The 16,386-nt window shown below is 38.0% G+C and overlaps 1 protein-coding gene across 3 annotated transcripts in view; it reads right to left on the reverse strand.

The window, feature by feature from the left end:
• Positions 1-16,386, reverse strand: part of VPS41 (VPS41 subunit of HOPS complex) — a 181,663-nt gene that overhangs the window by 89,356 nt on the left and 75,921 nt on the right. For all 3 annotated transcript variants that reach the window (XM_519057.8, XM_009452921.5, XM_063815336.1), the window contains 3 exons: positions 13,397-13,471; positions 4,323-4,385; positions 938-1,003 (listed from right to left, as the gene is read on the reverse strand). In XM_519057.8, coding sequence (XP_519057.3) covers positions 938-1,003; positions 4,323-4,385; positions 13,397-13,471 — 204 coding nt within the window. The remainder of the gene's footprint in view (positions 1-937; positions 1,004-4,322; positions 4,386-13,396; positions 13,472-16,386) is intronic.

Raw genomic sequence — 16,386 nt, forward strand, 5'->3', positions numbered from 1 at the left:
GACTAGAGGCATACCACCACACGCAGCTAATTTCTTCATTTTTTTGTAGAGTCGGTCTCACTCGTTGCCCAGGCTGGTTTCAAACTCCCAGCCTCAAGTGATCCTCCCACCTTGGCCTCCCAAAGTGTTGGAATCATAGGAGTGAGCCACCATTATGCCCAGTCCAATCTCTTATTTTTTAAATAGCACTGAGATAATAAAATGTGCCATGAACATGTCAGCGAAGAGTAGCCATAACTGCTCTAAAAGTTTATCAAGGCCCGCAAGAGATTTTCTACAAGGAAAAAAAAAATCGGAAAAAAAAAAATCAGTAGTTTAAGTGTGCTTTTGTTATTTTTAAATGCTGCCTCTTTTTTGTGGGAGGGGCAATGTTTCAAAGCTCTAGATGTAACAGCTCTCTTATTTTCTTGTCCTATATCTACTTCAAAGAAATGTAGCAAGAGGCTGGGCGCAGTGGCTCACGCCTGTCATCCCACGGCTTTGGGAGGCCGAGGAGAGCAGATCACCTGAGGTCAAGAGTTCGAGACCAGCCAGGCCATGTCTTTAGTAGAGACATGGCAAAACCCCAACTCTACTAAAAATACAAAAATTAGCCAGGCATGATAGGGGGCATCCGTAATCCCAGCTACTCGTGAGGCTGATGCAGGAGAACCACTTGAACTCAGGAGGCGGAGGCTGCAGTGAGCCAAGATCACGCCACTGCACTCCATCCTGGGCGACAGAGCGAGACTCCGTCTCAACAAAAAAAGCAATGTAGTGAGAAACACTGAAGCCACAACTCCCCCAAGAGATGATGATCATCAGATTTCATTACATTTGTCTTTCTCGAATTTCTCCTAATGAATAGCCAGACATTAAAACATTAAGGATAAATTACAGAGTAAACACACAACACCCCTCAAGGCTACATATCAAGGTACAGACACACAGCACTTACCTTCTTCCCTCCGGTCACAAACTGCTTGCAACTGGATCTCACGAAATGTGGGTGCACAGCAATAATCTACAAGAGAAACAGAACCCAACTCTGGTTTAGGAGTCTTGGCCAATGCACAGAATGAAAACCCCTGACACAGTTCAAGCAGTATGATCTAAAAATTATCCTGAAACCTTGGTAGGAAGTAATATATTCAAATCATATTTTACAACAACTGATGACATCTGAGTTTTCTTTTTACGTGAAAAGATTTCTTCTCTGAAGCCAGGTCAAAGCTCAAAGAGTAGGATAAGTCAGTTCTAGTTTCTGGCTGAGGACCCCTATAAGTGGATGTCCCCTGTATAGAGGCAGCAAGGGAGGTCAAGGGAGGTTGGTCAAGGCAGCAAGATGTCACAACTGTTTCTAACTGGATACAATTTACAGAAAACAAAACAAAACAAAAAAAACAGAAAGAAGCCAACTAACTCCTTGTCCAAGATGACTCTCAGTGATAGATGGCACCAAGTGGCAACGCAGCCTCCCAGACGTTTAGCCCACTTACACCAAGACCCCATCAATGGAGAGAGAACAGAGCTACAGGCCCAAAGAGCTAACCGTTCAGGACTTAGCTTTTTACATACAACCTGTTCCCCTGATTCTCATCTGCTTCCCACTCATCCAATCTTTCTCCAGCCCCTTGCTACCCAGGTTTCTCTTAAGGTTGCTCCACCAGCCTTGTTACTGTTTCCTTCATTTGCAAGGGCTTTATGATTACATAACATCATTAACATCTTGGGGAGGGGATGAAAACAAAAGCCCTCGCGGCTCCACTCAGTGCACCTCCATCTTTGGAGCTCATCTGTTGTGGCTGTAAGCTTGCATAGACTCCACCTCCTTCTCTCTTTATCCCCAAACCACCCATGAAATCACCAACTTAACTAATTTTGTGTTTTTCTAATTTAACATAGAGAATTTTTTTTAGGTAAACACACACACAAAATCTCACACAATTATACTTCTATATACCTTCAATTAAACATATTTTATACTTGTATTAATTGACACATTTCCCTCCTACAATGGAATAGATTCCTCTTCCTACAATGTCATTTTTAAGGATTAGCATATGATCCTTCATTGCTCGAAACACTCCTACCTCCCAGGTTAGCCCTTCTTCCCTTCAACACTTTCCTAATCCATCCTCAATACCAGTACTGAAGAATTCACACATTCTATTGTTTCACATTCTTAAACTCTCCCCCTAGCTCTCTCGTAATGCATAACTGTAGATCAGTGACTGATTCCAAACATCTCCACTGCTCCTCAAACACATTATGTTACCCTTTTCTTCCCTTCAGATGTAAGAAAATAAAGCCAACAGGGTCATTGCCCACAAGTGCTCCTCCTTCACTGTCTAACTTGCAATAGCTAGGCTCAGTCCACTTCCTTCATGCCTGTTTCACAGGCAGAGGGTCTAGGACTCTTCCAAGATTATCTTCCCTACCTAAGCTGTTGATCTCATTGCTTAGTGCTGCTCCAAGAAGCATTCTCTTTTATTTTTAATCTTTTCCTCTTTACTGGTTTTTGCCATGAACCAAAACATGGTAGGCAAAAACCTTCCCAGGACACGGCCCCTCTCTCTACCAGATGATCTCTCTTCTTTATTACCAAATTTCTTTAAAGAAGAGTCTCTGCTGATTGTTTCTACTTCCTCATCTCCAATTTATTCCTTCATGTATAGTGACCCTCCTGCTCTAAAAAGAGTCCTCAGCAAGATCACCAGTAACTTCAAAATCACCACATAGAATGCCCTTGTTTCAGTCCTTCCCCCTATTTAATCTCCACACTGCATTCGACACTGCTGACCACTTCCTCCTTGTAGAAACCCTCTCTCCCCTGGCTTCTCTGACACCACTCTTCGGGATTCCTTACGGTCCCTCCAACTGCTTCTTCTTAGACTCCTTTGCTGTTTTTTCTTCCACAGCCGAGTATTCAAGTTAGAGTGTTCCAGAATTTCACCATCAGTCTTCTCTTCTCACTCTACAGCTCTAAATTGGATAATATCTTTAAAAATAGCTTCACCTTATTCAACCATGGTTATCACGTTTGTGTTTAAGGGCCAATCTCCATCCTGAGGCCCATATTCATGTTTCTAAAACCTCCGTAACATCCCCACCTGATGTACTACACTTATCTAAACTCAGGACCAAACTAGCCATGTCCTTACTCAAACATACCCTACTGCAACTGATGGCATCCCACACCCCATCCCCAAAGCGAGAACCTGAACTGACCCCGAGCTCTTCCGTCTTTCATCACCCTCATCCAAGCCATCACTAAGGCTCGCTAAGTCTATTTAGCACAGGCTGTCCAAATAAATTTCATCCTTTCCATCTTGAACACTCACTATCATTCTTTTCATTGAGATCCTGTAATGCCCTGCCTAGAGTATTATACTAGACTTCTAAATTGTCTTTTGTCCCCAGTCACTCTCCTGTTTAAATCACCCTCCACTCTGGCAAATTCAACTTTTTAAAACATACATCAGACCCTATCTCTCCTTTACCTGCTGGTCAATAAATGTTTGAATAAACAGGTGAAAAAAATAAATGACCTCTTCCTTCAACAACTATAATAGACACCTCAACTACCATAATTTTTATCTAAAACTAGTCCTCTTGACTCTTATCTGTCCTTCAATCAATACTGTATACAGTCACCATATTAATTTTCTTAAAGCTTAGCTCAGTTTATTTACTTTGTTCTTAAATATTCAGTAATTTCTAGTTATCTACCAAATGGAGTCCAAATTCTTCAGCCTGAATGTAAAGCCAGCCCAATCTTCCTCCACATTCTCTTGTGAAATCAGTCTTTTATGTACCAAATAAATTGGACAATTTGCCATTTCCTGAACACAAGGTGAACTTTCTAGCCTCTCCATTTCTATTATGTTGTTCTTCCACATGGAAAGCCAGCTTCTCTCATCAGTCCTTCTCCATTTATTAAAGCCAAGTTAAACATCACTCCACCAATGAAGCCATCACTGACAAGAACAGCTAAAAGTGATTCCTTTCAGCTTTGGAACGCTTAATATTATTCCTACCTCTTTGAGTCTTTTATCACAGATCGTGTGTGTGTGTGCGTGTGCTTGTGTGTGTGTGTGTGTGAGTGTGAGTGATCTCACTCACTATAATAAAATACCCCTGAAGACAGACTGAGATCACAGTCACAAAATACACATTCTGTCTTCTTTCACAGCATCTAAATAGTATCCAGTACATCTGAAGTGTTGAACAGACACTTACTGACAAAATTAATACAGAAGTGGTAATGTTCAAATTACTGTAATCCATATTGCCTTACTTGAGAAAACCCTTAGAAAAAGTAAAACTTGCTGAATACTTACCTTAATGGGACAGTCAAAAGTCTCGTGAAATTCTTCTCCAGAATACAGTCCAAATACCTGCACCTACAAAGAAAATGGATTGTATCAGCTCACCATGACAGCAATAGAGAAGGCTGCTGAGTCAGTATGAACACATACTATCAATAAGAAAAGTAGAATATTTAATAATTTTAAGGCCCCATGACCTCTATTAAATATCTAATGAAAACAATCCCATCAGCCAGGTACGGTGGCTCACGCCTGTAATCCCAGCACTTTGAGAGGCAGAGGCCGAGGTGGGTGGATCACCTAAGGTCAGGAGTTCAAGACCACCCTGACCAATATGGTGAAACCCCATCTCTACTAAAAATATGAAAATTAGCCAGGCATGGTGGCGTGCATCTGTAGTCCCAGCTACTCAGGAGGATGACAGGAGAATTGCTTGAACCTGGGAGGCAGAGGTTGCAGAGAGCCGAGATTGCGCCACTGCACTCCAGCATCGGTGACAGAGTGAGACTCCGTCTCAAAAAAAAAAAAAAAAAAAGAAAAAGAAAAAGAAAAAAGAAAAAAGAAAATCCCATCAGGTTGAGGGTACTTTGCTGCAATTAAGCTTTCATAAGCATTCCATGGATAGAGTTCCCTTCAATCACCACAAATTGTATTAAATGCATGCCATTAAAACAATGAAACAGATTTGAACAAGTTATTACTATTCTTTTATAAACTTCCATAAGCTGTCCCTAAAGGAACTATTTTTTCATCCCTTAAAGGAAAGGGGAGATTTTTTTTTAGTGTCTCTCATATATATAAAATAAACCAACCATGTAGATCAGTGTGGTAAGAGATTAGGTGAACCACACTTCACTCACAACTTATGCTAAATCTACTGAGAATACAGAAATGAAAGATTTAAGTTCCTGCTTATCAGTGTCTCCCTTAAAGTTGTTCCAGGCTACTTTATTCATACTTAGTATATTTTCTGAGTGCTTTACTTAACAACAACAAAACAAAAACAAAACTGAAATATAAAACACATGCTATAAAAAATACAAATCATAAATTTATAGTTTGATGAATTTTTATGACACGAACATATCCCTGTAACCATCACTCTGATCAAGAAATAGAAGCCAATAAGCTCCTTTGTTTCCCTTTCCAGTAAATAACACCCTCCAACTAATCACTACCCTCAAAGCTAGTGGCATGGATAAGTTGTGCTGGTGTTAGAATTTTGTAAGTAAGGAATCATATTCTATTTCACTGATTTATTTCATTCATTATTTAACATTTTCTTTGTGAGATTTAGCCACACTGTTGCATAAAGTAGAGGTTGGTTCTTTGCCACTGCTGGGTATTATTTCATGTATGAATATATCACAATTCACATATCCATCTTCCATTGATGACCACTTAGGTTGTTTCCAGATTGGGGCTATCATGAATACTGCTGCTAAGAACATGCTTTGCAAATCTTTTGGTGGACTTATATACATATTTATGAAGGGTGTATAACTTGGAATGGAATTGCTGAGTCATAGGTTATGTGCATGTTCACATTTAATAGGCAAACCATTTCACAAAGTGGTTTCAAATTAATTATGCTCTCACCATGAGAAAGTTTGAATGTTTGTGTTCCCCCAAATTCATTACGTTGAAACCTAACCTCCAATGTGATGGTTATTTATACTCTCAGCATGAGAATTCCATGAGATCTCAAATGCTTGGAGCTAACAAATAGTACTAGAGCCAATGAGAACTATTTCCCAACATTGGAATGTGTTCACTGTCTTTCTAGTCTCTTGTATAGTGGTATTATTCTTCTTTAACTTTTGTAGGAATTCACTGGTGAAGCCATCTAGGTCTCATGGCTTTGCTATGGTCTGAATGTATGTGTTCTCCCCAAATTCACTGTGTTGAAACCTAACCTCCAAGGTGATGGTATTAAGAAGTAGGGCCTTTAGTGAGTGATTAAATTATGAAGGTGGAGCCCTCATAGGTGAGATTGGTGCCCTTATAAGAAAGCTTGGGGTAACTAGCTATAGCTTGAGGTAACTAGCTAGCCCTTTTGCTCTTCTGCCTTCTGCCACACAGGGACACATAATTCATCCCTTCTGCCATGTGAAGTTACAATAACAAGGCGCCATCTTGGAAGCAAGGAGAGCAGCCCTCACCAGATGCCAAATGCTGGCACCTTGAAATTAGACTTCCCAGCCTTCAGAACTGTGAGAAATAAATTTCTGTTATTTATAAACTACCCAGTCTAAGGTATTTTGTTATGGCAACACAAATGGACTAAGATAGTTTCTTTGTGAAAAGGTTTCCAATTATAAATTCTATTTGAAAAATAAATATAGGACTACTTAAACTTTCAATTTCTTCTTATTTTAATCTTGGTAAGTTCTGAGTGGTTCATTCTTTCAAGCCCCAAGCAGGAAATTCACTTATGTTATAATTTTGGGAAATAGATTCATGCATTAAAAGTTAAAGTTTTGGGGACCATCCACTCATTTTGTAACTACTGTTTTCATATACTTGTGCCAAGTTTGTTATTTGGGTTCTACAAACAGGAGATAATATAATGTAAAACAGAAGGAATTTCATTTTTCCTGAGGCTGGCCTTGAAATGTATTCTTCACATGGCAAATACACATATGTCCCCCCCATCACCTGCTTCTCATTGTTCAGAGGGTATAAAGTCATTACTTTTATGGAAATATATAGGCATAGGATAATATAACAAACATCTTATAAAATAATGGCTAAAAAGCAGAAAAGGAAAGCACTGCATTCAGGGTTTCACTTTACCTGGGGAAGTTTAACTTGATGGACCCCAACAAATCTAAGAAAATCAGGTGAAAAGAAAGAGGTTCCTGAATCATGGGAATCTTAATGGAGTGAATCAACGAATGGCCACCTTGATGAAGCTACCTCAGTATGAATACCTGCTCAACTAGCAAGCTGAACTTCTCCTAACTTAATCTATTTCTTTTCAGTACAATAAGGTCATGTACTGCATGGTCTTGTGCTAAATCTCATACTACTGCTACTAACTCACATCCCTAAATGTGTCAACATGCTTTACCTTAGTGGTTCTCAAACACACCTGTACAGTTAAAATTCCTGGAAACTAATGGCCAAATCCCACCCTGAACAAACAAACTCAAACTTTCTGGTGAGGCGAAATGATATTTTTGAAGTCTGCACAATTGGCAATGTTTTGCTGTTCCTCATTTGGTCCTCATAGCAAAACTGCTAGGTCTAAGAGCAAATACCATTATGTCTGTTGAACTGATGATTCTATAGAAAAATGACTTGCCTAAGGTCATAAAAATCACAAGCAGAAGAGTTAGAACCAGAACCCGGATTTTCTAAATCCTATTCTTCTACATGCTATCTTTATATAGGATAAACTGAAATTTGCAAAAAAGAAAGATATCTTTTTACCTAAAGTGTAAGAAGAGTAGAATGGAACAACAACAAAAAAACATTCAAAAGCCTTAAATATGTGCCAAACTGAAAAGAACATGAATATCAGACTTTGAATTAAGGGCACTCTATGACAGAAATTGAAATTAAATGAAGCTGATTATTCATTCAAATGGATAAACTTCCTTCTGCCTTATAGATGGAATAAAGAAATTTTAGAAAAAAAGTGATTTCTATTATGCAGAAAAGTATATGAGATGTAAACAAATGATGCATAAGCCTGTAGAAAAAGACTGACAGATCAGTAAATGTGTGGATAAATACTGGGACTGTGGATGTAATGCTAAAAATTAAATTAGGAATTGCTGAGGATAAATGTCCCTTTAAAAATTAAAAATGCATATTGAAGGCATAAGAGTATAGTGATAAAGAGGAATAAACAAAAAAGAGAACAAAATCAAACAAGTTCATAGTAAACAGGCACCGATACACATCACTATCCTTAAGAATTCGCCAGAAGCAAAAATGTCACTGTCATACCCACAGTAGGGGCTGGAGGAGTAACTGCTGAAGGTGGCAAATCAAGAATAGAACTCTCGGGTCAGTTTCTATTACTATGTTTAACTGAGCAACATTTTCCTCAACTGTTCTTATATTCTATTTCAATATAAAAAACATATAACTTCACGAGACAAATCTCATAAGCTTTGTCAGTATCAGCACAAGGGTGATTTGTAAAATCTTCAATGTTTTGGTTCATTTCACTACTATGACATGCCAAACTAGCTGCTCACACGTTATACTACTAAAGCTAATAAAATCCAAAACAATTCTCATTTATTTCCCCTCTCTCTCCCTCTTTATTTATTTTCCCATTTTGTCCGTGAAAATCACACTTATCTGTAAAGGGAATCCCTCGGCTTTTGGGAAGAGCTCATCTGAGATAAGAATCACATAATTAAAGGTTACGAGAGAGGACCCTTTTGAAAATGGTATCTCCTGTAGTAGCCCTAACAACTACCCTGAACCTGCTAAAAAAAATACCTAATGAAGAAAAAGAGAAAATTCCTAACAATGAGCCATAGAACCAAGCTCCCGCAAAGTCCTGGGGGAATTCTCATTAGCTACAAACCAGAGAGCCATGTGAGTACCTTAGAAGTATGTGGTACATGTTTTGTTACCCGAAATAGAGGAAACCTACCCTCATGAAACAGTAAGGGATGTAATCATTCTCCACTTTAGCATGAAACTCTATGTATTTGCCAACCAGAACACTGGGCAACAGCCCTGATGCAGAGAAATGAGGACGGAGGTGGCCAGAGTACTATATGACCTTCCCAGTTAGACTTCCCTTGTAACAGCCTCTCTCAAACTTCTGCTTCCAAACAACACATTAAAAATCAGAATAAGGTGGACATGTGAACTGTCATTATACCTCCAGTGGTAGCTAAAGGGACTCTGGCAGTCAAGATTGCTGGTTTTCATACTCTCCACCCAGGTTGACTATCAGAGACCAGAGAGTGATGACAAAAGCCTCTAGCTCCCCCCAGGGAGCTGCCTTCATTTAGTTACGGGAAACTGAGCTCATTTTAGGGTCCTTGTTGCTGAACTAAGGGGATTCTAAAATACCCAAAACAGTAACAAGGGCAAGTTAGACATTGAATCTGTTTGCTAACCCAGGTTGAGGAAGAGATCTGCCTGTTCTGGAATGGATAAACAAATCAAACAAAAACATAGCCAAGGTCTATTAAAAAAGTCCTGCAGAACATTCCAAAGATTCAAAGGGAGAAAAACCATGCTTTAAGAAATATCTTAATATTAACCAGAAACCAAAGAAAAAACTAGAAAACTGTTTGGCAACCACAACAAGAAGATCAGACCTCTAAGAACCTGGAGCAGAAAAACAGGAAGATGACGACAATGATTATAATAATAGCTCACAATTACTAAGTGATTTTTCTGTTCTAGGTTCTATTCCAAGTAATTTACATATATTAACTCATTTAATCCTCCTAATAATTAAGTAGGTACTGTTATTATCCCCATTTTACAGGGGAGGAAATGGGCTGAGGTAGAGAGAGGTATAAATAACTTAGCAGACATCACACAGCTAAGAAGTGACAGGATAATTCCACTGCTAACCACTAGACAACACCCATCTGACACTCTATGGCATATAAAAAGTAGTAATTTTTGTTTATTTATTTATTTATATTTTTATTTTCTTTTTTTGAGATGGAGTCTCACTCTGTCACCCAGGCTGGAGTGCAGTGGCGTGATCTCGGCTCACTGCAAGCTCTGCCTCCCGGATTCACACCATTCTCCTGCCTCAGCCTCCCAAGTAGCTGGGACTACAGGCGCCCGCTGCCACACCCGGCTAATTTTTTGTATTTTTAGTAGAGATGGGGTTTCACCGTGTTAGTCAGGATGCTCTCGATTTCCTGACCCCGTGATCTGCCCGCTTCGGCCTCCCAAAGTGCTGGGATTACAGGCGTGAGCCACTGCACTGGCCAAAAAGTTCTAATTTTTAAAAAATTAAATATATATCAGGCTGATATGAAAACAGAATTGGGAAAGATTTCAGACAAATTAAAAATACAAAATGCAATAAAAATCTACTCCAGGAAGCAGTAAGACACAAAACTGACTTTGGAAGAAAAGTGAATCAGCGAAGGGAATAAACAAGTAGAGGAACTCTCCCTGACTACACAGAAATAAAAGGCTAAAAATGAGAAAGCAAAGTATATGTGTGAGACGTCACACAATATGAATGAACAATTTTCTATACAACCTATGTATTGCCAAAAGGAGGAGAAGGGTAAATAGTGCTTAATCATTCACCCTCTTGCCTTGAAAAGTTCAGGTACAAGAATGGGAGACAGGAAGAGGCCAGACTGCAATGGATTAAAAATGAATGGTTAGCAATAAAAACAATTAATACATAACTGACAGCTTACCATATCCCCTGCACCTCACAACACTCCTCAGGGGCCTCCCACTGCCAAGATGAGGAGAGGGAGGCACTGCCAGGCCCAGCAACATGCCCAACTTCACACACCAAGTGGGAATGCCAGCCCAGGCAGCTGGAATACAGAGCTATGCTCCTAGCCTCTAAGCGATATTGCCTTCAGCTTTATATTACTGAATTTCTTTGAAGAAATGAAAACAAATGCAACTGAGGCAACCATCAAAATTATAACCGAACTAAACTTTTCTGAAATGAAAACAATACTTCAGTGTATGGATCAAAAGGACTGACAGTGCTCCAGAAAAAATTAATGAAAAGAGACCAGAACTAGACATAACTTAGCAAACTGAATTACACAGACCATTTATTACTGTTGTTGTTCTTGTCGTAATTATTATTATTAGTCCAAGTTCCAAGGCAGGACCAAAAAAAAAATTGTAAAGGTTTTAGAAAAGAACAAAAGTAGGCTGGTTTCAGACATGTCTACACAAATAAATGTCAGAAAAAAGGGAGCAACATCTCCAAAATTTTGAGAGAAAATATTCCAACCCAGAATTTTATACTATAGTTTACATATGAAAGCAACATATGCAAGAAATCCCAAAATAAACCTTGTATGTACTTATCCTAAAAGTTTTCTAGAAACATATGCCAGTAAACTGAAACTGAACACACACACACAGACACACACACACACACACACACACGCACACATACGATATGTGTGTCTCAAAATGTAGAACTGCAGAAAAGTCATGACAAAAAAAGATTGAAAATGAGCACCAGCTGAATAAACGGTGTAAATTTTAAACAACTGCTGGAATTATGACTTGAAAACTGAATGCAAATATCAAAGGTTATCCTTGAAATAACCTAATAAATAATTATTTATCTAGGAACCTTAACACACTGAAGAAAGGAAAAAATACCCACAAAACCTATTTAAAGATGCATTAGATTTAGATATCTGGAATGTGTTTGTGTAATGTCTTTATATTTTTATCATCACCAACCACTTTACCAGATCATTCTATACTAGCTTCTCAATTTTCACAATACTGACTAACCCATGGTAAGGGGGTAGCTTACATGTAATTATGTGTACTAAAAGATTTATTTTCAATTCTATCAATGTTAATAAAAATACGGGAAAATTATTTCCAAAAATATATCATGGTTCCACACTAAAATAGGCAGCTATAAATTTTACCAAAATAGGAAACCAAAGGTGTTTGACAAGAAGGGTACCATGAGATAATCTGAGGTTCATCTTATCCACCAGATGGAGTAGCTAACATATTCCACTTTGGTGCATTAAATAACAATTCTTCAACATTTAAAGCTCTGAAAATTCCTAGATGAAGTATTTAGTAAAAATTCATTTCCAATTTTTAATAAAAATGAGTACTATCTTTCAACAAATTAGTTCGGTTAAATTGATTACAGCCCAAAAAGGAATTTCTCACCTTTAAGAAAACAAAATGAAGATTATCTTTCTTTACAAATACATGAACACAAAAAATGTTTCAGCGGTGTGGATAATTCTTCTCCATTTCTGCACAAACCAACTCCTCCTTCATCTTTCTCTGATAATCATGACAATCTCAGAATTTCTGAAAGTACTGTAAAATTTGACAGTGCTTTTTGAAAAGCACTAGTGTTCCAATTACTGTTTCAAAAGACTCTTTGGGCAACATTAGGCTTAGATATATAAAATGCATTCTTGTATGTCAAGAGACTTCATGTTGCTTTTTGTTAACAGATTAAATGGGTATATCTCTTTTACACTGGGTATACTGTTTTTAATTTACCCATCTTAATGGCCCACTGAATTTAGGGCACATAAAAAATACAAAATTAGATTAGGAAATCTGCTTTACTCAGTAAGGAATATGTAAAGATCTATAATGATTCTTAATGCACTCTCTCAAACTGTTATTTTAGAAAAGTAGCTTAAATACACTGTGCATTAGGATTTTATCATTGCAAACCAACATTAGAAAAGATTTCCATCGACTTAAAAACAAAAAAGACATTCTTATAAGTGGAAAATCAATCACCACAACCATTAAATGTCACAGCTCAACATCAGCAAGAAGCACTGATAATTGTTAGTTATACACTGCACAAATGATGTATGTCCTTGGTCGAGGAAGTAGGCGCCAGGTTTTTAGAAAACTGTACATATATTGATTTTACATTTATTTAATGTGGCCATTGTAAGACACTTTATTCTTCTGATAAACTATGATTGCTTATCAAAAGATTCTATAATTCAAGAGAAACATTCATAACTTGTGTGTGAAAATGAAAACCACTGGCCCACAGAAATCATGCCCACAAAATCCAATTTTGTGGATTTATGGCAGAAAGACATTAAACTACTGTCTTGCAGGAACTGCAGACTAGTCACTGAAGTAGAAGTGGCACGGTAGTAATGATTAAGGTGACACGTCACCCTGCCACAGCTGTTAATCAGCTTAATACTAGTTACATTATTGACATTCTTGTAATTACTTTTCCTAAGGCACATTTGTGCAAAATATATTTTACTTTAATTATGACCAATCAGAAGCAAGTTCAATACTCAGAAAGAATAATCAAGATTGTCTTAATGCAGGTATATAGTAAGCAAGGTGCTGTTCCGATCACCTGGGGCTGGCGCCACAGAACTCTCCGCATGACCACATCTTTGCCATACCTTGCCATCCTCTGAACACACACCCATGTGCTCTCCACTTTCATCCAAGCTAATCTGATTTATCTTCACAGGACTCTAAAAAGAAAAAGACAAAAAGATGTGTTAAACTTCAGGAAAATATATATCAACAATCAAATGTCTTTGTCTTTGTAAAATAGTAAGCTCTTTGTTTTCTTCTTAAATAACGACAGTTTCCAACTATCTTACACAAAGCGCAGTAGAAACTATGAGAAGAAAAGTAAGCCTACAGCAGCTACAACATGAGCTTGCAGAGTAGTTTTTAAAAAATATTTAGCCTTAAAATGGTTTGGCTTGATGATAAAATAAATGGAAATATGCGAAGTTGAATGTGGGATCTTCAACTGAAAAATATCTCAGATCAAGTAGGCAAAGGTCAGGGCAGACCAAGGCTCCCAGACCTCAAAAAGGCCACCCACTGATTGATGCTATGGAAAGACATTTCGACGTGGAGGATGAGACTCCTGGCTACAAAATCCTTTCTCATCTTCATCCCTAAATCACCACACGAGCGACACCCCTGAAATGCAGTCCTTGAAAAATCAGCTAGCTCCTTAAAGTTCCTTGAATGTTAGAAGAGTAAAGGTTTCTTGAAGATAGATATTTGATCCATTTTGTAGAAGAATAAACTGAAGCTCATAGCAGGGAATCAAAACAGAGAAAAGAGAGGAGCCAGGGCTACAACCTGGGAGGAGTGAAGAATACTGCACTGGCAGCAAGGAATCTACAAAGAAAGCAAAAGCTGATCTGGGAAAGCACCTAGGCCAGCATGTCTGGACTTCCGGCTGAGAAGTCTAAATGTTCAACTTCTATAGTCTTTGAATAAATTCCTTCCTCAAATTGAATATCTTCTGTTAATAGTTTACTTATTCAGATCTTGAGTTCATCAAACTACATTTTTTTAAATATCGATTTTAGTCTTGGCAAATATAAACTGCACCTACCTCTGATTGTAATTTCTTTGGCATCTGGTTGTAAGCTGCCTCAAATTATAATTTAGTAAGTGTGTGCAGCCTAGGTTTCCTGTCCAATATGGTACTGTCCACATGCAGCCTTTAAAACTGAAAGTTAAATTAAAATTCGATAAATCAGATCCTCTGCTGCACTAACACATGCCAAGTGTTCAACAACTACATGTGACTAGTACTGGAAAGCATACAGATCACAGAACATCATCACTGCAGTAAGTTCTACTGGACAGCGTTGTTCTGTGCTCAGAAAACTGAGATCCAATAATGAAAGTAACTAAGACATCAAGCCTTCTTTACAAAGCTCTTCTTTACTGCAAGTTACACTTAGTAGATTTTCCTTCTATATACACGTTTATGTAATTTGTTCTTGGACTCTGGTATTGAAAAGCTCATGGCCTATCCTAATATTCTGTAAATCACATTATATCATTTGCAAAGACCTGGCATACACAAGATCTGTTATTCAACCCCAGAGGAAAGCAGTCAGCTAAGGCTGGTTATCTCCATCTCACAATGAGGAAAATGAGGCTTCAAGAATTTATGTGAGTGGTCTAAAGCCACAGTGCTACTAAGGGCTATGTATGCCACACAATAGCATTCCAAGTGCAAATAAACAAAGTTTCCATTACAACATGTTTCTCACTGAATGGAAACCATTTGTGCCATCACATTAGCAACATTATGGGGGGAAAAAATCATACCTCTAAGGTAAGAGAATCCTTTTTCCCACGTACCTCTATTAGCAATAGAAGGGTTTTTTTTCACTTTTTTTTCTGCCAACAATCAATATTCATTGATTCATTTCCCTGACTACTAATAAACTTAACCATTTTTCTTAAGTCTATTGACCAATTAATTTGATCTTCTGTAAACTGCTTGTTCACTTCTCTTACTCATTTTTTTCTATTAACATGTTTGTTGTTTTGTCAATCTATAAGAGCTCTTTTCTATTTTTAGGGTATGAGGTATATTTATCCAGACATTGTATATACAGTCTCCTATTTTTTTGCATGATGGTTATTACTTTATTTCTTATATTTAAGTCTTTTACATTTCAGAATTCATTTTCTTTCTTTCTTTTTTTTTTTTTTTGAGACAGATTCTAGCTCTGTCACCAGGCTACAGTGCAGCGGCACGATCTCAGCTCACTGCAACCTCTGCCTCCCGGGTTCAAGTGATTTTCCTGCCTCAGCCTCCCGAGTAGCTGGGATTACAGGCACGTGCCACCACGTCCAGCTAATTTTCACATAACATTCTGAGTTTTCAGTTGTGGTCTCTTTGTCCATTTCTGTATCAATTCAGCATTGATTTAATTATAGAGGGTGTACATAGTATGTTCTGATATCTAGTAAGTCTCAGTCACAACTTTTCACATTTTCTTTGGCTTTTCTCAAGTATTTATTCTTGTAAATTTTGAGATCAAATGACCCCAATGTTGCTAAACATAATGGTCCTTGTTCAATCCTAACTTACTTCACCTAATTGGAGCACGTAGCACCACTGGTAATTCCTGACTTCCATATCTCATGGTTCAGTCCTTGCACCTCTTCTTTTTTACATCTATACTCAAAACATAGTATTTTCTCCAGGCCATGGAATGACTCCTACATTTTTATCTCCAGGCAGGGCCTCTCCCTATTGCAGACCAGTATCTAAGATGGTTTCTTTTATATCTGTACTTGGATGCCTAATATGCACCTCATCTAAAACATATCCAAAACCAAGATCCCAATATTCCCTCTGGAAAGGGCTCTTCCTGATGGTTTCCCCACCTCAGTTAATGCCTTCTGCTTACCTTTTTCTAGTTGATCTGGGTAAAAACTTTCAAGCTACTTTTGATTCCTGTCTTTATGTCCACTCTATATCTAATCTTTCACAACTCCTATCACCTCTTCTGATGAAATTTATTCAGACTCGGACCACATTTCACCACCCCTACAGCTGCTATCCTGGTCCATCATTCTCATATGGATTACCCTAATGGTCTCCTAACTAGGTGAC

This window comes from Pan troglodytes, chromosome 6, assembly GCF_028858775.2.
Source record: "Pan troglodytes isolate AG18354 chromosome 6, NHGRI_mPanTro3-v2.0_pri, whole genome shotgun sequence".
NCBI classification, from domain to species: Eukaryota; Metazoa; Chordata; class Mammalia; order Primates; family Hominidae; genus Pan; species Pan troglodytes.